Source organism: Macaca thibetana, chromosome 8 (genome assembly GCF_024542745.1).
Source record: "Macaca thibetana thibetana isolate TM-01 chromosome 8, ASM2454274v1, whole genome shotgun sequence".
NCBI lineage: Eukaryota > Metazoa > Chordata > Mammalia > Primates > Cercopithecidae > Macaca > Macaca thibetana.
Window position 1 is genome coordinate 97,425,622 of NC_065585.1, and position 23,451 is coordinate 97,449,072.

At 39.7% G+C, this 23,451-nt stretch overlaps 1 protein-coding gene across 6 annotated transcripts in view; it reads right to left on the reverse strand.

The window, feature by feature from the left end:
* Nucleotides 1–23,451, reverse strand: part of SPIDR (scaffold protein involved in DNA repair) — a 480,217-nt gene that overhangs the window by 379,598 nt on the left and 77,168 nt on the right. The window contains exon 1 of one of the 6 annotated variants that reach the window (XM_050800371.1): nt 19,017–19,098. The exons of the other annotated variants lie outside the window; for them this stretch is intronic. Within the exon in view, the coding sequence (XP_050656328.1) occupies nt 19,017–19,019 (3 nt within the window). The 5' untranslated portion in view covers nt 19,020–19,098. Of the gene's footprint in view, nt 1–19,016; nt 19,099–23,451 lie in introns of those variants that run through there. 6 annotated transcript variants of the gene reach the window in all.

Here is a 23,451-nt window from a genome sequence, read left to right on the forward strand (position 1 = left end):
AAATCAGGCACAGAAAATCAGTAAATAGAGAAGAATGTGATACTAGTATCAAAGCATTGTCTGTATATGAAGCCTTAAAAGCAAAAAAAACCCGATAACCCTGAAAAAACAAAAGTGTTAATAAGCTTGTTTTAAAACAACTAATTTCCCAGACCCACCTAACATGCAAAGACAAGAGGAACATTCCTCACTCAGTCAGAATCTACACTGAAACTTATGTGAATGAACTTGACCGGGGCTGGCAGCAAGCCAGCAATCTTCGTCACCGAATGACTTAACAGAACACTGTGTTCTTGGCAAAAGCACAAAAAAAGTGTTGAAATCCACATTAAAAAAAAAAATTCAGTATAGATTTAAATCAATTTTAAAATACAATGATAAAAGATACTAAAATATAATAAGGGATTTTCAGTGTTTGGTACATGTTTAATTCAGGTAACATTTTTATCCTCACACCATTTTGGTCATGTTCAATGCTTCCCTTGAACAACTGCTCCAACCCTTTCCCCACACTAAACCTACGCTCTGGCCTCCTCCTGTGTTACAACTTCTCCAACACTGTACCTGGAAAATTCCAAAGCACCCTAAGCTTGCATATTAGGGAGGGACAGCAAGTAAAGCCAGAAACAATGTGTTGACTCACTTCCGTGGAAAGCCCTAGAGAAAAATCTAGGCCACAGTTCAGCCCTCTCACGCGATGCAGCTGGAGCAGGTAAGAGGTGGTGAAGTTATGTCATTCCCACACAGGTCCTGCTAACTCAGCCACAAAGACAAGATGCAAATGAGAAGGCAAGTAAAACACCATCTTGCATATATATAAGTAGGCAGGCAGTCTATACACTTTCAGAAAAAACACGATTATAATTATTTTGACTCCCCCCATGTTTTATGTTATTTAGAACTTAACTGTTTGAACAAAAATTTAACAAAATTAAGTTGAACAATACTGTATCATAATTTTGAAAGAATAACTTTTTTTGAGACAGAGTCTCGCTCTGTCGCCAGGCAGGAGTGCAGTGGTGTGATCTCGGCTCACTGAAACCTTTGCCTCCCGGGTTCAAGCAATTCTCCTGCCTCAGTCTCCCAAGTAGCTGGGACTACAGGCGCATGCCACCATGCCCAGCTAATTTTTGTATTTTTAGTAGAGATGGGGTTTCACCAAGTTGGCCAGGATGGTCTCGATCTCTTGACCTCGTGATCCACCCGTCTCAGCCTCCCAAAGTGCTGGGATTACAGACATGAGCCACTGCACTCAGCCCAAATTATTTCTAACACAGTAAAATGTTTAAAGGATTCTGAATATCTGCTCTTTCAAAATAATAATACACAGTCATCCCTCAGTACACATGGGGGGCTGGTTCTAGGACCTGCTCACTCCGATGACAAGAAAATCCAAGGATGCTCAAGTTCCTGATCTAAAAATGATGTAGTATTTGCATATAAGATTATGTACATCCTCCTGTATACTTTAACTCATCTCTAGATTAGTTATAATACCTAACACAATGCCTACGTATCACTTCATTCAGTGTAGTACTCAGTGTGGCAAAATCAAGTTCTGTTTTTTGGAACTTTGTAGAATTTGTCTTTCTGAATATTTTTGATCCATGGTTGGTTGAATCCACATATTCCATGGATATGGAGGACCAACTGTACTTTAAAAGTTATGCTTTCAAAATTATGACATCATTTTGTTCAACTTGTGTTCAAAAAGTTAAGTTCTAGGTAACATCAAACATGGAGAGAGGGGTCAAAGAAAAAGAATTAAAACATAATATATATGGTTTACCCTCAATACGAGCTTCTTTTTTTCCTAAGCAGATTTACTTTTCCAAATATAGTTTACTTATATGAATGTTAAAAACTAATCAAAATATCTTGATATCAACTGATGCCTATGGGATATATGGACCAAAATTGTGTTTAGAAGTCAGCTTGGGCTTAAAATTTTTCTGTAATTAAAAAGTCATCTCTCACGCCTGTAATCCCAGCATTCTGAGAGGCTGAGGTGGGTGGTTCATGAGGTCAGGAGACCGAGACTATCCTGGCTAACACAGTAAAACCCTGTCTCTACTAAAAATACAAAAAATTTAGCCAGGCGTGGTGGCAGGTGCCTGTAGTCCCAGCTACCTGGGAGACTGAGGCAGGAGAATGCCATGAACCTGGAAGGTGGAGCTTGTAGTGAGCCAAGATCGCGCCACTGTACTCCAGCCTGGGTAACAGAGCGAGACTCTGTCTCAAAAAAAAAAAAAAAAAAAAAAGCCATCTCTACTACGTATTTATATGCTATAACCATGTATCCAACAAATAAAAACACCCTGTGCACTATGTTAGTTGATTTTTTAATACAAAACCATCATTTATATTATGTATTTGCTAGGATGTCCTCTCATGTTGCATTTCACAGTATTAAACAAAAGCACTTCAACAATTCAGGGAGTCTTGGCACTAGAATTGTGCCAAGGTTCAAAGAACATCTGCATCATCCTTATAGAAACTATTCCACCTACACAGAGTGATAAAGAAATGAGACTACCTACTTTTGTACATACCCTCATCTGTGCATATAAGAAGGTAGTGCTCATTTAATATACATGAGAATTAGGGGACTGGCAACCTCAATGAAGGGAAGAATGTTTTAACTTTTTGTTCTAGTAATATTTTAGACATACAGAAGAGTTACGAAGATAGTAAAAACAATTTCTACATGGTCTTCATCTACCTTCAGAGATGTTAATGTTAACATCTTATATAACAATGGCATAATTAGGAAAACTAACAAATTAACATCAATACAACACTACTAATTAAATTAAAGGCTTCAATCAGTAGACATCAGCTTTTCTGTTTCAGGATTCAACCCAGGTTTCTATGTGGCAGTTAGCTGGCATGCCTTGAGTCTCCTCTCACCTGTGACAGTTCTTCTGTTTATCCTTGTCTTTCAGGAAATTGGCACATTAGAGAGTATCGTTCAGGTATTTTGTGGAATGTCCCACCATTTTTTGGGTTTGTTTAATACTTTCTCATGATTAAATTGTGGGTAAAGAATTTTGTGGTCGTGTGTCCTCACTTCATATCAGAGAGTACACAGTATCAATACGTAATCATTTCTAACATTCATCACTTGGTGAAGAGGATGTCAGCTAGGATTCAATATATAAAGTTACTATTGTTCCCTGTGTAGTTAAGAAATATTTGGGGCTGGGCATGGTGGCTCATGCCTGTAATCCCAGTATTTTGGGAGGCCGAGGTGGGAGGATCATTTGAGACCAGGAATTCAAGACCAGCTTGGGCAACATAGTAAGACCCCTTCTCCACAAAAAACCTCCGCTTCCCGAGTTCAAGCGATTCTCCTGCCTCAGCCTCCCAAGTAGCTGGGACTACAGGCAAGGACCACCACACCAAGCTAATTTTTGTATGTTTACTAGAGACGGGGTTTCACCACGTTGGCCAGAATGGTGTTGATCTCTTGACCGTGTGATCCGCCTGCCTTGGCCTCCCAAAGTGCTAGAATTACAGGAGTAAGCCACCGTCCCCAACCCTTCATTTTTATTTCATTTATTTTATTTTTTAGACATAGAGTCTTGTGGTGTCACCCAGGCTGAAGTGTAGCAGCGCAATCTTGGCTCACTGCAACCTCTGCCTCCAGGGTTCAAGAGATTCTCCTGCCTCAGCCTCCCAAGTAGCTGGGATTACAGGCATGTGCCAACACATCTGGCTAGTGTTTTGTATTTTTAGTAGAGACGGGGTTTCACCATGTTGGCCAGGCTGGTATCAAACTCCTGACTTCAAGTGATCTGCCGGCCTCAACCTCCCAAAGTACTTGGATTACAGGCCTAAGCCACCATGCTCAGCCAATCCTTTTATATTTTTAAACTTAAAATTCTCCTGAAAAGCTGCTCTTTCTCTATTATGTATTTACTATCTATATAAGTATGAACTTGTATTTATTTGATTCTTTGAGCTATAATCTAATGTTCTTTATCTTACCGCTCAAGTTGTTTCAGCTTTGGCCATGTGTAACATTCAGATTGGATGTGTCCTTTGGACATTCCCCTACCTGCTTTGTTCAGAACACTTCCTTATTTTCTGACCACACATGATCCTCCAGATTCATCCTGTATTTTCTCTGCCTTGGTCATAGAGTCAGCCATTTTTCTAAGGGGCCCTGGTTCCTCTTACAGGAGAATGGTACTACAAACCAAGATGGAGGTGCTAGGTATGGTTGTTTCTCACCGCTTTTAGGACCTATCGGTGGACAGAGAAGGGAAATGGTACACACAGATTTGTTGCTACATTTATTCCTTGAATTTGTGCGTGTGTGTGTGTGTGTGTGTGTGTGTGTGTGTGTTTCAAAGAAAACACCTAAATTCCCATTGACAGATTAGCTCCAATCCAGCACAAGGTTCATTCCAGCATTCCTACGGCTTATTTGCAACTTCCTCCCCTCCTAGTTTTAAATATCTACAATGTGAAATGTATTTACTTATTCAATTATAGTATACATATACAGTAGCTTCAAAATTGCTAAGTCATACAGCTGTGAAAAATGAATTTATCAACTCAAGTACAATGTTTGTGTATAACTCTTTTTGTCTTTAGTGTTACAAAATACAAACACTGTATTTCAAAGTTACTTGGGTCAGTTCCCTTTTCCTCACCTCCTTCATAAGGTTGTATCACTGGTCTACATTTCATCTTGGGTTCCCTTGACAACCTGGTTGATTTATTTCAATGTGCATAGAATAAAATTCACTCTTTGGCATTTACAAATATACAGGTTGTGTATCCAATGCCATAGTACGAGAAGGATTGTTTCCTCATCCCCAACTCCCCACCCCCTCCATTCCACAGCAAAGCGATTGCCCTTCGGTAATCAATCCTTTACCCCAACCTCTTTAACCACGGATCTGTCTTCCATCATGAGATAATTGTAGTATACTTGATTATGCCTTCTTTCACTTAGCAAAATGCATTTAAGATTCATCCACATTTTGCATGGATTAGGTCTGTTGCTTCTTATTGCTGACAGTAACCTACTGTGTGGACGCATCCATTCATCTACTTAAGGACATCTGGGTTTTCAGTTTTGGGTGACAATGAACAAAGCTGCTATCAACTTTCATATTCAGCTTTTTGTGAGAATGTAAGTTTTTAGTTCACCCAGATAAATACCTAAAATTGGGATTGTTGGGTTGTATGGTAAATTTATTATTAACTTCATAAGAAAGTACTAAAATGTTTTCAAAGCAATGTATGACAGTTCCAGTTAATCCCTATTCTTATAGCACTCAATGTTGTCAAATTTTTTGGGTTTCATTGTTTTGTTTAGCCGATCTGATAGGTGTGCAGTAGCAGGTATACTTAGTAAATCAGAAGATCACATATATAAAACCAAATTCCTGACTTCTAACGGAGAATGAGAAGTTTAGATAACATGGTACCAGTATTCTTATACAGCAACAAGTGGCTAGAATACTACTATGGTTCCATGAGCACATTTTCTCCATTTTCCTGCAGCCCCTACCCATTTCAATTGTCTAGCATCAGCCTGCTTCACACATTCAAATGACCTGCCTGATTTATATGGCCACCTGAGTTTGTGACCCAATTACTTGGTGGCCTAGTGTGGCTATACCTAGTCCTATCCTCTAAGACTTAAATCCACTCCTAACATCTCTTCACAATCTTGCCCCAAGCCACCTTTATAATTTAATCTCTCATCATCTTCCTCACCCTAGGGTCCCATACTCCAGCCTGCAATGACAATTAAACACACGTTTCATCCCAGCTCTTTACCATGTTTTCTACTTCAAACGTGGTAAATCCCACTCGGTCTTCAAAACCCAACTCAGTTGACTTTCTGAACTCACCTACCTTCTTCACACTGCTTTTAAAACATGAGACCTCAAAATAATAATCAGTTCTGAGAGGATATGTTTCAAGACCCCCAGTGGATGCCTGAAAACATGGATAGTACCAAATGCTATATTCACCATAGTTTTTCCCATGAATACCTACCTATAATAAAGTTTAATTTATACATCAGACACAGTAAGAAATTAACAACATAATAATAGAACGATTATAACAACATGCCAGCATTACTATTCGTGCACTTTGGGGCCACTATGAAGTAAAAAAAGTGATGTGAACACGGCACTGAGATGCTGTGATAGTCAATCTGATAACAGAGTGGCTACTAAGTTACTAACAGGCAGGAGCACCTACAGCATGGATAGGTGGGACAAAACGGGATTCATGTCCCAGATGAGACAGAATGGGGTGGCAAGAGATTTCATCATGCTGTTGAGAATGGTGTGTGTGTGCTTTAAAATTAATCACTCCTAGAATTTTCCATTTAATACTTTCAGATTGAGGCTGATCATGAGTAACTAAGGCCTCAGAAAACCAAACTGTGGATAAACGAGGAACTACTGTGTATCACACAAAAGCTGTTTCTCAAATGGTATAGTACTGCTTTCAAATTTAAACTTTCATTTAAGCCAGCCATTCATGACCATAATATGATATGGGCTGTGGTCAACAGCTAGGAAAACATGTTAGATATGGTCATAAAATAATAAAGTACTAACGTTTACATTTACTCCTTTAAGAAACCAGGCCGGGCACAGTGGCTCACGCCTGAAACCCCAGCACTTTGGGAGGCTGAGGCAGGCAGATCACTTAAAGTCAGGAGTTCAAGATCAACCTGGCCAACATGGTGAAACCCCGTCTCTACTAAAAATACAAAAGTTAGCCAGGCATGGTGGCACACGCCTATAATCCCAGCTACGTGGGAGGCTGAAGCAGGAGAATCACTTAAACCCAGGAGGTAGCGGTTGCAGTGGGCTGAGACACGCCACTGCACTCCAGCCTGGGCGACAGAGTAAGACTTTATCTTTAAAAAAGACAAAACAAAACAAAAGAAAAAAAAAATTAGAGCAGATTCCCATCACACTTACTCATTTGCCTTCCATTAGGCTTTCTTTTAGTAAAAAAGGCAGACATGATATTATTAGCTAGTGCCAGAAATGCATATATCTGAGAACATGACACATAAATTGTAACAAATGTCATCTTTCACGTGTCAAGGAAAAAAAGGTTTAAAACCACTAACCTTACCAATCATACTCAGAGCTGCTCAGAGAACTTTCTTGGGAATCTGCAAATTTTCTTTGTCATAACTTACATAATTCAATTCCTACAAATTTCATTAAAACGGGGATTACAATAACAGCAAATTTGTTGGATTATTAAGAAAAACCCAATCATTCCAAGATGGCCGAATAGGAACAGCTCCAGTCTCCCAGCATGATCAATGCAGAAGACGGGTGATTTCTGCATTTCCAACTGAGGTACCAGGTTCATCTCATTGGGACTGGTTAGACAGTGGGTGCAGCCCACGGAGTGTGAGCTGAAACAGGGCGGGGCATCACCTCACCCAGAAAGCGCAAGTGGTCATAGAATTCCCTTTCCTAGCCAAGGGAAGCCATCACAGACGGTACCTGGAAAATCGGGACACTCCCGCCCTAATACTGCGTTTTTCCAATATTCTTAGCAAACGGCACACCAGGAGATATTATCCCACACCTGGCTCGGTGGGTCCCACACCCACGGAGCCTTGCTCACTGCCAGAAAAGTAGTCTGAGATCAAACTGGGAGGCAGCAGCGAGGCTGGGGGAGGGGCGTCCACCATTGATGAGGCTTGAGTAGGTAAACAAACTGGCCAGGAAGCTTGAACTGGCTGGAGCCAACCACAGCTCAACAAGGCCTGCCTGCCTCTGTAGAATCCACCTCTGGGGGCAGGGCATAGCTGAGCAAAAGGCAGCAGAAACTTCTGCAGACTTAAAAGTCCTTCCTGTCTGACAGCTTTGAAGAAAGCAGTGGTTCTCCCAGCACAGAGTTTGAAATCTGAGAACAGACGATGTGCCTCCTCAAGTGGGTCCCTGAATCCCAAGTAGCCTAACTGGGAGACACCTCCCAGTAGGGGCTGACTGACACCTCATACAACCGGGTGACACTCTGAGACAAACCTTCCAGAGGAAGGATCAGGCAGCAACATTTACTGTTCTGCAATATTTGCTGTTCTGCAGCCTCCGCTGATGATACCCAGGAAAAGAGGGTCTGAAGTGGACCTCCAGCAAATTCCAACAGACCTGCAGCTGAGGGTCCTGACGGTTACAAGGAAAACTAAAAAATAGAAAGGAATAGCATCAATATCAACAAAAAGGACATCCACACCAAAACCCCACCTATAGGTCACCATCATAAAAGGCCAAAGGTAGATAAAACCACAAAGATGGGGAGAAACCAGAGCAGAAAAGCTGAAAATTCTAAAAACCAGAGCACCTCTTCTCCTCCAAAGGATCGCAGCTCCTCTTCAGCAATAGAACAAAGCTGGATGGAGAATGACTTTGACGAGTTGACAGAAGTAGACTTCAGAAGATCAGTAATAACAAACTTCTCAAAGCTAAAGGAGGATCCTCAAACCCATATTGAGGAAGCCAAAAACCTTGAAAAAAGATTAGACGAATAGGTAACTAGAATAAATAGTGTGGAGAAGACCTTAAATGAACTGATGGAGCTGAAAACCATAGCATGAGAACTACATGATGCATGCACAAGCTTCAGCAGCTGATTCGATCAAGTGGAAGAAAGGTGATTGAAGATCAAATGAATGAAACGAAGTGAAAAGAGAAGTTTACAGAAAAAAGAGTAAAAAGAAACGAACAAACCCTCCAAGAAATATGGGACTATGCGAAAACACCAAATCTACGTTTGATTGGTGTACCTGGAAGTGACGGGGAGAATGGAACCAAGATGGAAAACACTTCAGGATATTAACCAGATTTCCTCCAACCTAGCAAGGCAAGCCAACATTCAAATTCAGGAAATACAGGAAACGCCACAAAGATACTCCTCGAGAAGAGCAACCCCAAGACACATAATTGTCAGATTTACCAAAGTTGAAATGAAGGAAAAAATGTTAAGGGCAGCCAGAGAGAAAGGTCGGGTTACCCACAAAGGGAAGACCATCAGACTAACAGAGGATCTCATGGCAGAAACTCTACAAGCCAGAAGAGACTGGTGGCCAGTATTAAACATTCTTAAAGAAAGGAATTTTCAACCCAGAATGTCACATCCAGCCAAACTAAGCTTCGTAAGTGAAGGAGAAATAAAATCCTTTATGGACAAGCAAATGCTGAGAGATTTTGTCACCACCAGGCCTCCCTTACAATAGCTCCTGCAGGAAGCACTAAACATGGAAAGGAACAACTGGTACCAGCCACTGCAGAAACATGCAAAATTGTAAAGACCACTGATGCTAGGAAGAAACTGCATCAACTAACGAGCAAAATAACCAGCTAACATTGTAACGACAGGATCAAATTCACACATAACAATATTAAACTTAAATGTAAATGGGCTAAATGCCCCAATTAAAAGACACAGACTAGCAAATTGGATAGAGTCAAGACCCATCAGTGTGCTGTATTCAGGAGACCCATCTCACGAGCAGAGACACACATAGGCCCAAAACAAAGGGATGGTGGAATATCTACCAAGCAAATGGAAAACAAAACAAAACAAAACAAAAAGCAGGGGTTGCAATTCTAGTCTCTGATAAAACAGACTTTAAACCAACAAAGATCGAAAGAGACAAAGAAGGCTATTACATAATGGTAAAGAGATCAATTCAACAAGAAGAGGTAACTATCCTAAATATCTATGCACCCAATACAGGAGCACCCAGATTCCTAAGGCAATTCCTTACAGACCTACAAAGAGACTTAGACTCCCACACAATAATAATGGGAGACTTTAACACCCCACTGTCAACATTAGACAGATCAACGTGACATAAAATTAACAAGGATATCCAGGACTTGAACTCAACTCTGCACCAAGTGGACCTAATAGACATCTATAGAACTCTCCACTCTAACTCAACAGAATGTACATTCTTCTTAGCACCACATCACACTTATTCCCAAATAGACCACATTGTTGGAAGTAAAGCACTCCTCAGCACATGTAAAAGAACAGAAATCATAACAAACTGTCTCTCAGACCACAGTGCAATCAAGTTAGAACTCAGGATTGAGAAACTCACTCAAAACCGCTCAACGACATGGAAACTGAACCACCTGCTCCTGAATGACTAATAGGTACATAACAAAATGAAGGCAAAAATAAAGATGTTCTTTGAAAACAATGAGAACAAAGACACAACATACCAGAATCTCTGGGACACATTTAAAGCAGTGTGTAGAGGGAAATTTTTAGCACTAAATGCCCACTACAGCAAGCAGGAGAAATCTAAAATCGACACCCTAACATCACAACTAAAAGAACTAGAGAAGCAAGAGCCAACACATTGAAAAGCTAGCAGAAAGCAGGAAATAATTAAAATCAGAGCAGAACTGAAGGAGATAAAGACACAAAAAAATCCTTCGAAAAATCAGTGAACCCAGGAGCTGGTTTTTGAAAAGATCAACAAAATAGATAGACCAATAAAAGAGAGAAGCAGCAAATAGACGCAATAAAAAATGATAAAGGGGATATCATCACCGACCCCACAGAAATACAAACTACCATCAGAGAATACTATAAACACCTCTACACAAATAAACTACAAAATCTAGAAGAAATTAATCAATTCCTGCACACACACACCCTCCCAAGACTAAACCAGGGAGAAGTCGAATCCCTGAAGAGACCAATAACAGGCTCTGAAATTGAGGTAGTAATAGCCTACCAACTAAGAAAGTCCAGGAGCAGACGGATTCACAGCCAAATTCTACCAGAGGTACAAAGAGGAGCTGGTACCATTCCTTCTGAAAAACTATTCCAATCGATAGAAAAAGAGGGAATCCTCCTTAACTCATTTTATGAGGCCAGCATCATCCTGATACTAAGGCTGGCAGAGACACAACAACAAAAAAAAGACAATTTTAGACCAATATCCCTGATGCACATCGATGCAAAAATCCTCAATAAAATACTGGGAAACCGAATCCAGTGGCACATGAAAAAGCTTATTCACCACGATCAAGTTGGCTTCATCCCTGGGATGCAAGGTTGGTTCAACATATGCAAATCAATAAATTTAATCCATCACATAAACAGAACCAAAGACAAAAACCACATGATCATCTCAATAGATGGAGAAAAGGCCTTTGGCAAAATTCAACAGCACTTCATACTAAAAATTCTCAATAAACCAGGTATTGATGGAACGTATCTCAAAATAATAAAAGCTATTTATGACAAACCCACAGCCAGTATCATACTGAATGGGCAAAAACTAGAAGCATTCGCTTTGAAAACTGGCACAAGACAAGGGATGCCCTCTCTCACCACTCCTATTCAACATAGTGTTGGAAGTTCTGGTCAGGGCAATCAGGCAAGAGAAAGAAATAAAGGGTATTCAATTAGGAAATGAGGAAGTCAAATTGTACCTGTTTGCAGATGACATGATTGTATACTTAGAAAACCCCATCATCTCAGTCCAAAATCTTGTTAAACTGCTAAGTAACTTCAGCAAAATCTCAGGATACAAAATCAATGTGCAAAAAAATATCAAGCATTCCTATACACCAATAACAGACAGACAGACAGCCAAATCATGAGTGAACTCCCATTCACAATTGCTTCAAAGAGAATAAAATACCTAGGAACCCAACTTACAAGGGATGTGAAGGACCTCTTCAAGGAGAATTACAAACCACTGCTCAACAAAATAAAAGAGGACACAAACAAATGGAAGAACATTCCATACTCACGGATAGGAAGAATCAACATCGTAAAAATGGCCATACTGCCCAAGGTAATTTATAGATTCAATGCCATCCCCATCAAGCTACCAATGACTTTCTCCACAGAATTGGAAAAAACTACTTTAAAGTTCATATGGAACCAAAAAAGAGCCCACATTGCCAAGATGATCCTAAGTCAAAAGAACAAAGCTGGAGGCATCACGCTACCTGACTTCAAACTATACTACAAAGCCACAGTAACAAAAACACCATGGTACTGATACCAAAACAGAGATATAGACCAATGGAACAGAACAGAGTCCTCAGAAATAATACCACACATCTACAACCATGTGATCTTTGACAAACCTGACAGAAACAAGAAATGCGGAAAGGATTCCCTATTTCATAAATGGTGTTGGGAAAACTGGCAAGCCGTATGTAGAAAGCTGAAACTGCATCCCTTCCTTACTCCTTATACAAAAATTAATTCAAGATGGATTAAAGACTTAAATGTTAAACCTAAAACCACAAAAACCTAGAAGAAAATCTAGGCAATACCATTCAGGACATAGGCATGGGCAAGGACTTCATGTCTAAAACACCAAAAGCAATGGCAACAAAAGCCAAAATTGACAACTTTGATCTAATTAAACTAAAGAGCTTCTGCACAACAAAAGAAACTACCATCAGAGTGAACAGGCAACCTACAGAATGGGAGAAAAATTTTGCAATCTACCCATCTGACAAAGGGCTAATATCCAGAATCTACAAAGAACTTAAACAAATTTACATGAAAAAATCAAACCACCCCATCAAAAAGTGGGCAATGGATATGAACAGACACTTCTCAGAAGATTTATGCAGCCAACAGGCACATGAAAAAATGCTCATCATAACTCGCCGTCAGAGAAATGCAAAACAAAACCACAATGAGATATCATCTCACACAAGTTAGAATGGCGATCATTAAAAAGTCAGGAAACAACAGGTGTTGGAAGGATGTAGAGAGATAGGAACGCTTTTACACTGTTGGTGGGACTGTCTACTCGTTCAAGCATTGTGGAAGACAGTGTGGCGATTCCTCAAGGATCTAGAACTAGAAATCCCATTACTGGGCATATACCCAAAGGATTATAAATCATGCTGCTATAAAGACACATTCACATGTATGTTTATTGTGGCACTGTTCACAATAGCAAAGACTTGGAACCAACCCAAATGTCCAATAACGATAGACTGGATGAAGAAAATGTGGCACATATACACCATGGAATACTATGCAGCTATAAAAAAGGATGAGTTCATGTCCTTTGTGGGGACATGGATGAAGCTAGAAACCATCATTTTGAGCAAACTATCACAAGGACAGAAAACCAAACACTGCATGTTCTCACTCATAGGTGAGAACTGAACAATGAGAACACTTGGACACAGGATGGGGAGCATCACACACCCGGGCATGTCATGGGGTGTGGGGATGGGGGAGGGATAGCATGGAGAAATACCTAATGTAAATGACGAGTTAATGGGTGCAGCACACTAACATGGCACATGTATACATATGAAACAAACCTGCACGTTGTGCACATGTACCCTAGAACTTAAAGTATAATAATAATAAAAAAAAGAAAAAGCCAATAAAATACATAAAATGGCCCAGTAGAGTCTTTGCCACAGAAGATTAAATGCATAAGAATGTCCTACAAGCATTATCTTTTTCCCCCATGAAGGACAATTCTCCAGGTGGCGTTGGATGGACCCAGTTCTCCCTGCTCCTCCTAGTATTCTTAAGAATTAACCGTAGAATGTTCTGGGAATGAAACATCCTGAAAAAGGGAAGGACTGGCAGGAGAAGCCCAGGTTCTGTTTCAATCCCTGCCCGAAACAGGATGTCCTTCCACACTTTAGTCTAACAGTTCTGTGGCCTGTGGAGTATAAAACCCATGTCAGGCTGCTTTCTGAGGTCCTGCAGCTATGTTACAAGTGGAGCACACAGAGATGAGACTCCACCCACCCCAGGCAGCTTTCCTCAGCCTTGAGAGACTGGCACACAAGAAATCCTTAGGCTTCTTCTGGCCCTCACTGCCTGTCTGTAAGTAATAAACCAGCTTCATGTAAGTTGTGTCTCACTGAACTTGGACAAGTTGGTAACCAGTGCACAGTGACCCTGTTTCACACCCTCCACTTCATTAGTTGATTGATTCAGTAAACATTTAGTGAGTATCTAGCACATGCCAACCTCTATGCTAAGTACTGGGAATGAGAAATCCTAACCTAAAGAAGAGACTCAAGTGTCTCCCTGAACACAAAAGTCCAATTTTCAGATACCTGATTTCAAAAATGGTACAGATAAAGGGAATCTTTTCCTATTTTGCATCTTAATTTTAATCCTGTCAATCAGATTTTTATATTCCAAATAATTTTTTTATATTAAAGGCACTCTGTATTCTCAAACACTAGAATTTGTATTAGGTATTTAAAAGAGAAAAAAATCATCAATAAACAAAACAAGGCTAGAATCTTCAAAACTTCTCCTAAGAGTTAACATGGATGATATAACATCCACCTAAACATAATATTAATTTACTAGTATAATAAAGTTAGAACAGCTAGATAATGAGCTTGGAGAGTGTATGCCTTAACAATTTCCAATCAAACAGAACCCTAGATGCAACTGGGAGATTTGTTTTTATAAATTATGTACATATTCTGAAATATCTGCTCATAAATATGACTAGTCTGGTTTTAAGAACATGCTGGGAAAATGCTCACAATTACTTTATAAATACAGTACAGCCTAAAGTCAGAAAGAAAGGGTAGCCAGGAGAGGTATCTGCACTAAAGGTATGTAAATATTTAAACACCAGCGTGCATAAAAAAGGTAATAATAAGAGAATCTACAATGTGTACTAAAAGGTACCTTTAAAAATATAAAAATAAGACATTTCAGGCCGGGCGCAGCTGCTCATATTTGAAATCCCAGTACTTTGGGAGGACGAGGCACGTGCATTACCTGAGGTCAGGAGTTCGAGACCAACCTGGCCAACGTGGTGAAACTCCATCTCCACGAAAAATATAAAAATTAGCCGGGTGTGGTGGCATGCACTTCTAATCCTAGCTACTTGGGAGCCTGAGGCAAGAGAATTGCTTGAACCCAGAAGACGGAGGCTGCAGCGAGCCAAGACCGTACCACTACACTCCAGCCTGGGCGACAGAGCAAGACTCTATCTCAACAACAACAACAACAACAACAAAGACATTACGAAGTACAAGAGAAGATAGGTCAGAAACATGAGGAAGAGAATCTGCGTTGTGTTACCATGACAACTAAATAGGTAGGGCAGCACAGGGGGTAGCCCATGCAGGAGGTCAGGCCTGCCCTAGGCTGCTTTCCTAGCTCTAAAATTCAGACAATTCCATATGACAATAAACAAATGGAAATGTCTCCTAAACTAGACAAAATCCTTCTCCCATTCTAAATCTTAGTACAAATATTTAGACTTTTTTCAACAGTTTCCTTAAATACACAATTTCACATAAAATATCCTTTTCGAGATCACTAGAGATAGTAATAAAAGGTGAAGAATGGAAAAAAGCCCGACAGAAGGCAACAAATACATTGGTGATATTCTCCATGCACAACTCCGAGAAACATGTCTTGTGTGGTTTTGGCAGGGACTTCGGAGGGGAAGATTCTGTAGGAGTTGCTGAGAAGGCCGAGTCAGACAGTGCTGCTGCTTTCTATGTACTGTGATGAGAAGTTATCATAGATGGCAATAAAGCTTTAGCAAAGAAATCTGAAAAATGCTCCTGGATGCACACAGGAATATTCCCATACGTTGTTCCACCATGAGGGACAAATGTTACTAGTGGCTCTGGAAACCGAAACTTAGGGAGTGGGTATCGACAATGTAAAACTTCAGACTCTTAACAGTAAACACAGGGGTGGAGATCCAGTATAGGAAAAAAAAAAGTTCTGTTTTGCATAAGCATTATCTGCAACAAAGTAAAACATTAAACAGAAAAAAAATTTGAAAATGGAACAGAAAATGGAATTTAGTATTTACTAACCTATTTTTACGAATTATATCTCCCCTTGGGAACTCGTAGCCATACAGGACAAAATGCCCCTAAAAGCACACATTTATTGATAAAGCCCATAACCTCTTTTGTGTGAGAAACTTTATCTACTTTTGGAAGGTGAAGAAAGAAGGCATAATATAAAGTTATAACAGCCACTAAAAATAATAAGCATGAAAAACAGGAAAAGCCCCACAAAATTATACCACATCTAGAATACATTTATGGAAAGACTACATTTACAATCATGGATACAAATGAAAGCAGCAATAGAAGAATGTAAACAGGCCAGGTGCGGTGGCTCACGCCTGTAATCCCAGCACTTTGGGAGGCCAAGGTGGGTGGATCACGAGGTCATGAGTTCCAGACCAGCCTGGCCAACATAGTGAAACCCCGTCACTACTAAAAATACAAAAAATTAGGCAGCTGTGGTGGTGGATGCCTATAATCCCAGCTACTCGGGAGGCTGAGGGAGAAGAATTGCTTGAACCTGAGAGGCGAAGGTTGCAGTGAGCCAAGATTGCACTATTGCACTCCAGCCTGGGTGACAGTGCAAGACTCCATCTCAAAAAAAAAAAAAAGAATGTAAACAATTATGTTATGCTCAACATGTATTCAGCTTAAAGTTTGTTTTAAATAAAAAAGTGAGTTTTCCTTTTCACTCTAAACAAGTCCTCAAAATGCAAAGCTTATCCTTGTCTTGTGGGTGGTTTAAATAAACACCCATTTTCACAAGCCCCAGTACTTAGTTCATTGTCATCTACTGATCTTCTTCAGGTAAGCGAGAAAAACATGGAAATTAAGATATAGGTTAATTACATAAAAAGAATGGTAAATAAATTTTCACCTTCAAATATTTTTCTCTGGCTACAACCACACAAACATGGCGAATTAGTTTTTAATACGGGCATGTTAGGTTAGTTCTCCATAGAAAAATAGTAGGATCATAGTAAATTCGTTCTCACTAGAAACACAGTAAGTTAAACAGAAGGGGCCATCCTTTCAAAGCACAACGTAGAACACTTTCAGTTTCTTTTTTATAATAAAGGCACAAAATCTCTAAACTTCCAACAATCTAATCCCATGATTCCGTGTTAAATCTTAATTCTTGAATGGTGACTCATTTCTTAAAGATAATAATTAAAATGGAAATGTTAAATATTAAATATTTAAAAACCCCTGAGCAGTTGTACTAAGACAAATTCAAAGATCTAGTTAAGGAAATTCTTTACTTTCTCATAGTGACCTCTCGCTCATGAAGATTCACTCTAAGTAGTACTTTTATCCAAACTAGAACAATGCAAGCTCAATTAATTTTACTCATTTTTTCCTTTACTTTTAAAAGCAATTCCCTATTCCCACCTATGTTAAGCCATTTAGGCTGAAAGACGTCAAGGCTGACCACCCAACAACAGGTGGGATGGTATCTACTAACGTAAACTTGAGCAGGACTACCCTTAGGATACATAGAAGCCCCCCCAAAAAATAATTTTTTTGTGAGGCCTCTTTATGTATATATAATTTTTCAAGTATATTACAAAATCATGGGCCCATGGACACGAGTGATTTTTCAATTAAGTTTTAGAACATAGATAGAAAATAGATACTCTTAAGTATTTATTTATTGTTCACATGCACATGAACTTTCTTCAAAGTGTCCAGGCACCATCTCTAAGTTCTTCATTGTTATATCTGCTTTCCTGGCTAATCTCCTAACTTTCACCCAAGAAAAAGGCAATAACGCTAGTATTACTCACAATGCCATGATTCCTATTGAGAGGTGGCAACGTGCTAGCAGCCCTTGCTCTCGGCACCTCCTCAGCATCCGCGACCACTCTGGCAATGCCTGAGGAGCCCTTCAGCCCCCCACGGCGCTGTGGGAGCCCCTCTCTGGGCTGGCCAAGGCTGGAGCCACCTCCTTCTGCTTGCAGGGAGGTGTGGAGGGAGAGGCACGGGCAGGAACCGGGGCTGCACACGCTCACGGGCCAGCTGCGAGTTCCAGCGGGCGCCCTGCACTCTGAGCGGCCAGCTGGCACTGCGGGCCAATGGCAGTGAGGGGCTTAGCACCCGGACGCACAGCTGCGGAGGTTGCGCTGGGTCCACCAGCAGTGCCAGGCTGTGCTCAAATTCTCGCGGGGCCTCACCTGCCTCCCCACTGGGCAGGGCTCAAGACCTGCAGCCTGCCATGCCCAATCACCCTTCTCTGCCATGGGCTCCTGCACAGCCCAAGCTTCCCGGATGGACACTGCCCCCTGCTCTGTGGCACCCAGTCCCATCAACTGCCCAAGGGCTGAGGAGTGCAGGCACGGCTCGGGACTGGCGGGTAGCTCAACCTGCAGCCCCTGGGCAGGATCCACTGGGTGAGGACAGCTAGGCTCCTTAGTCTGGTGGGGACTTGGGGAACTTTTATGTCTAGCTAAGGGATTATAAACATACCAATCAGCACTCTGTGTCTAGCTCAGGGTTTATAAATACACCAATCAATACTCTGTATCTAGCTAACCTAGTGGGGCCTTGGAGAACTTTTATGTCTAGCTAGACGATTGTAAATGCACCAATCAGCACTCTGTCAAAACAGACCAATCGGCAGGATGTGGGTGGGGCCAGATAAGGGACTAAAAGCAGGCTGCCCAAGCCAGCCAGCGGCAACCTGATCAGGTCCCCTTCCACACTGTGGAAGCTTTGTTCTTTTGCTCTTTGCAATAAGTCTTGCTGCTGCTCACTCTTTGGGTCCACGCCGCCTTTAAGAGCTGTAACACTCCTCACGAAGGTCTGCAGCTTCACTCCTGAAGCCAGCGAGACCACGAACCCACCAGTAGGAAGAAGCTCCAGACAGATCTGAACGTCTGAAGGAACAAACTCCGGACACACCATCTTTAAGAACTGTAACACCGCAAGGGTCCGCGGCTTCATTTTTGAAGTCAGTGAGACCACAAACCCACCAATTCTGGACACACTATGACATGTTAGTACTGAAACAACATATATCTGCTGCAGTTCATTAATGCCATTTATTTAATCCTGATTCAATCCTTACTAATGATGCTGCATCTTCCACTGTAATATATATGAATACAAACTTCCAATGACTCTCTCAAAGGTAGTTACTGTGTTTCATTTGACAATCTCAAAATTTCTGGTCATGTTAAATTTATATGGGGAATTTCATACCATAAAAGTAGAACAACGTATCTTTTAACCATGTCCCATCTTGAAATCTTCAGGCCAAGCTTACCACCAGATCACTACAAGAATGCAATCTCTTTCCATTTGGAATACACCTCTGGCCTCCCACACACAACCACCAGGAAAGGGACAGGCAAGAGACCTACAGGCTGGGGATAAGAGCACAGAAATGGAAATGCTTACTCTAAACTTCATATAGAAATACAGAAGAATCAGAAGAGCCAAAACAACCTTGAAAAAGAAATCAAAGTTATAGGACTCTCACTTTCCAATTTTAAAACCTACTATAAAATTACATTAATTAAGGTAAGGTGGAACTGACATGAGGATAGACATATAGACCAATGGAACTGAATAGAAAATCCAGAAATAAATCGATACACCTACAGTAAACTAAGTTTTCACAAGGGTGCCATGACCTTTAAATAGTAAAAGAACAGTCTTCTTAAAACATGGTGCTACAACAGCTGAATATTTACATGTAAAGTAATAAATCTGGACACCTACCTAATACACCACCAAAAAAGTTAATTCAAAACGGACCATACATCTAAATCGAAAAGCTGAAACTAGAAAGGTCTTAGAAGAAAACACAGGTAAAAATCTTCATGACTTTTTTTTTTTTTTTTTTAAAGGTTTCTTACATGTGACACAAAAAGCAGCAGCAACCAAAAACATACTAAAAACAAAAACTTTTATGGAAAAAAAGATATTTCAGAGGTGAAAATAAAACTCAATGATGGGAAAAAAATATTTACAAATCATACATTTGGAAAAAAAAAGACGTGTACACCGAAAACATACAGAACTCTTACAAGTTAATAATAAAAACACAGATAAGGGCCAGGTGTGGTGGCTCATGCTTATAATCCCAGCATTTTGGGAGGCCAAGGCAGGAGGATCACTTGAGCCCAGTTCAAGCCAAGCCTGGGCAACATGGTACAACCTTGTCTCTATGAAAAAATTAAACAAGTAGCCAGAGGTGGCGGTAGGCCCCTCTGTAGTCCCAGTTACTTGGGAGGCAGAGCTGGAAGGGCAGGTTGAACCCAGGAGGTCAAGGCTGTGGTAAGTTATGATCAGGCCACTGCACTCCAGCCTGGGTGACAGAGCAAGACTCTGTCTCAAAAAAGAAGCAAAACCAAACAAAACACACACACACAATTAAGCCAATTGAAAAATGGGCAAATAATTTAAACAGACGTTTCTCCAAAGAACATACACAAACGGCCAATAAGCACATGAAAATATCATTAGCCATTAGAGAAATACAAATCAAAACAAAAAAGATACCATTCCACACCCACTTAGAATGCTATAATGAAAAAGGAGATGAAGGGCTGTGTTGATAAGAATATGGAGAAACTGGAAACCCTCAAACATTTCTAGTGGGAATGCAGAACAGTGCAGCCACTTCAGAGAAAAATGTCAGTTCCTTAAAAAGTAAAATACAAAGATAACATGATCTAACAATTCGACTTCTAGGTATATACAAGAGAACTGCACACATACTGAAACCAACTCAACAGTCCCACAGATAGTTTTTTAATATAAACAAATTCTTTAAGCTTAAAACTTACCTTTATCTGAGTTCCTTCTTCAGGAAATAACCTTCTACTCTGAGTTCCTTCAGCAGGAAAGGACCTTCTGCTCTCAGAAAGTATCAAAGAACTGAAATTCACCAGATCACCACATCCAAACAATGAAATGCTGAACCCCTCATCATGATTGCTTCCTTGCCCCTCCCTAGCTCTTGTTTTGTTTCACATTGTTACATTTTCCCCTGCTACCTAAACCCCTAATTTTAGTTGGTCAGGGAGAGGGATTTGAGACTGAGCTCCCATCTCCCCAGCTATAGCACCCAATTAAAGCCTTCTTCTTTGGCAATACTCTTTGTCTCAGTCACTGGCTTTCTGTGCGGCAAGCAACAGGACCTAGACCAAACCCCTGGTGTTTCAGTAACAGTATGTTCACAGAAAAACTTGCATATCAATTTCAGAGCAACAGTATTCATAATAGCCAAAAAGTGTAAAAACACCAAACACAAATCAACTGGTGAACAGCTTTTTAAAATGTGCTACATCTACACAATGGACTACTACTAACCTCCAAAACTGAAAAGCAAACAGGGAAAAGACTAAAAAAATAGAATATCTAAGAAGTGTGGGAAAACTATAAAAGATGTAACATACACTTAATGGGAATACCAGAAGTAGAAAAAAGAGAAAAATGGACATTAGAAATATTTGAAACAACAATGACTGAGAATCTCCCCAAACTACTGTCACACACCAAACCACACACAGATCTGAGAAACTAAGGAAAGCAAGCTAGATAAATGCAGGAGAAAAAAAAAAAAAAAAGCAAAAACTTAGGCATCTATCATTTTTAAACTGCACAAAAAATCTAACAAAAACAAATTTCTGAAGGAAGTTGAAGGGGGTGAAAATACCTTATTTATAGAGAAGCAAAGATAACAACTTCTCAGAAACAATGCAAGCAAGAGAGTAGAGTGAAATGGTTAAACTGTTGAAAGAGGTCTGGGCATGGTGGCTCACGCCTGTAATCCCAGCACTTTGGGAGGCTGATGTGAGTGGATCACTTGAGGCCAGGAGTTCAAGACCAGCCTGGCCACCATGGCAAAACCCTGTCTCTACTAAAAATACAAAAATTAGCCAGATGTGGTGGCACACGCCTGTAATCCCAGCTACTCGGAAGGCTGAGGCCAGAGAATCACTTGAACCTAGGAGGTGGAGGTTGCAGTAAGCTGAGATCGTGCCACTGTACTCCAGCCTGGGCAACAGAACGAGACTCCATCTCAAAAAATAAAAATTTAAATTTAAATTAAAAAAAAAAATGAACTGTTGAGAGAAAAAAATTACCAATCTAGAATTCTGTTGTAGTGAGTAAAATTATGCCTCAAAAGTGAAGGAAAAATATTTTGTCAGATGAACAAAAATTGAGTGACTCTATTGCCAGTAAAACTGCCTTGCAAGAAGTATTGAAGTTCTACAGAAGAAGGAATTATAGGTCAGAAATTCAGTTCTACATAAAGAAAGGAAGAGCTGATGAAGGAATAAAGACAGTAAAATTTTATTTTTATTTTTTTATTCTTAACTGACCTAACAGATAATGGTTGTTCAAAATAGTTACAGCAACATGTATTCAATTACGTATGCTCTTATATGTATTTACGTATGCTTACATATAAGTAAAATGAATGCCAGGAACAGAAAGAGAAATTAGGATAATTTTGCTATTATACTCCACATTATCTGTAAATGTGTAACAGTGTTATTGGAAAGTTGGCTTAGATTAGTTGTAAAAGTATACTGCAAACTCTAAGGCAACCATTTTAAAAGCTAAGAAAGAAGTGTAAGGGTTATACTAAGAAGATAAGAAAAAAAGAGAATCACATAAAATGCTCAAAGAGTGGAAAATAAAAATAAGAACAGAGAACAAGAACAACAAATAGAAACCAGTAACAAATATGGTAGATATTAACCCAATTATACCAATGATCATTTTAAAGGTCAACACACTAATTAAAAGACAAGTTGTCAAAGTGTAATAAAAAACAAGAGCCAACTGCATGTTGTCTACAAGAAACCCACTTCATATGTAAAGATACATATAAACTAAACATAAATGGATTGAAGAAAGATATATCAGGCTAACATTAACGAAAGAAAAGGAGGAGTAGCCTATTAATTTCAGGCAGAATAGACTTAAAGCAAGGAAAGTTATCAAGGATAGAGAAGGGCATTACACAATGATAAAGGATTCAACTATCCAAGAAGACACAACAATCCTTAACATGTATATACCTATCAACAGAGTGTTAAAATATATAAAACAAAAACAAACTGCAAAGTGAAATAAATTAGTCCACTATCATAATCTGAGACTTCAAGATCTCTCACAGAAATGGGCAGATTTAGCAGGCAGAAAATCCATAAAGATATATTTGAACTCAATAACACCACCTATCAACTGGATATAATTGACATTTACAGACCACTTCATCCAACAATAGCAGAATACATATTCTCAAGATTACATGGAAAATTCATCAAAACAGATCACATTCTAGGCCATAAAACACATGCTAACAAATTTTTAAAAACAAATTATGTAACATCTTCTCTTAGACCAAAATGAAATTAAACTAAAAATCAATTAACAGAAAGATACATGGAACATCCCAAAATATATGAAAATGAAATACTTCTAAATACACATGGGTCAAACAAGAAATCTGATGAGAAATTTTTAAATGTTTTCAACTATATGAAAGTAACACACAACTTATCAAAATTTGTGGGATGTAGTGAAAGCAATGGTTAGAGGAGAAATTTATAGCACTAAATGCATATACAGTCATGTGCCACATAATGATAATGATATTTTTGTCAATGAACAC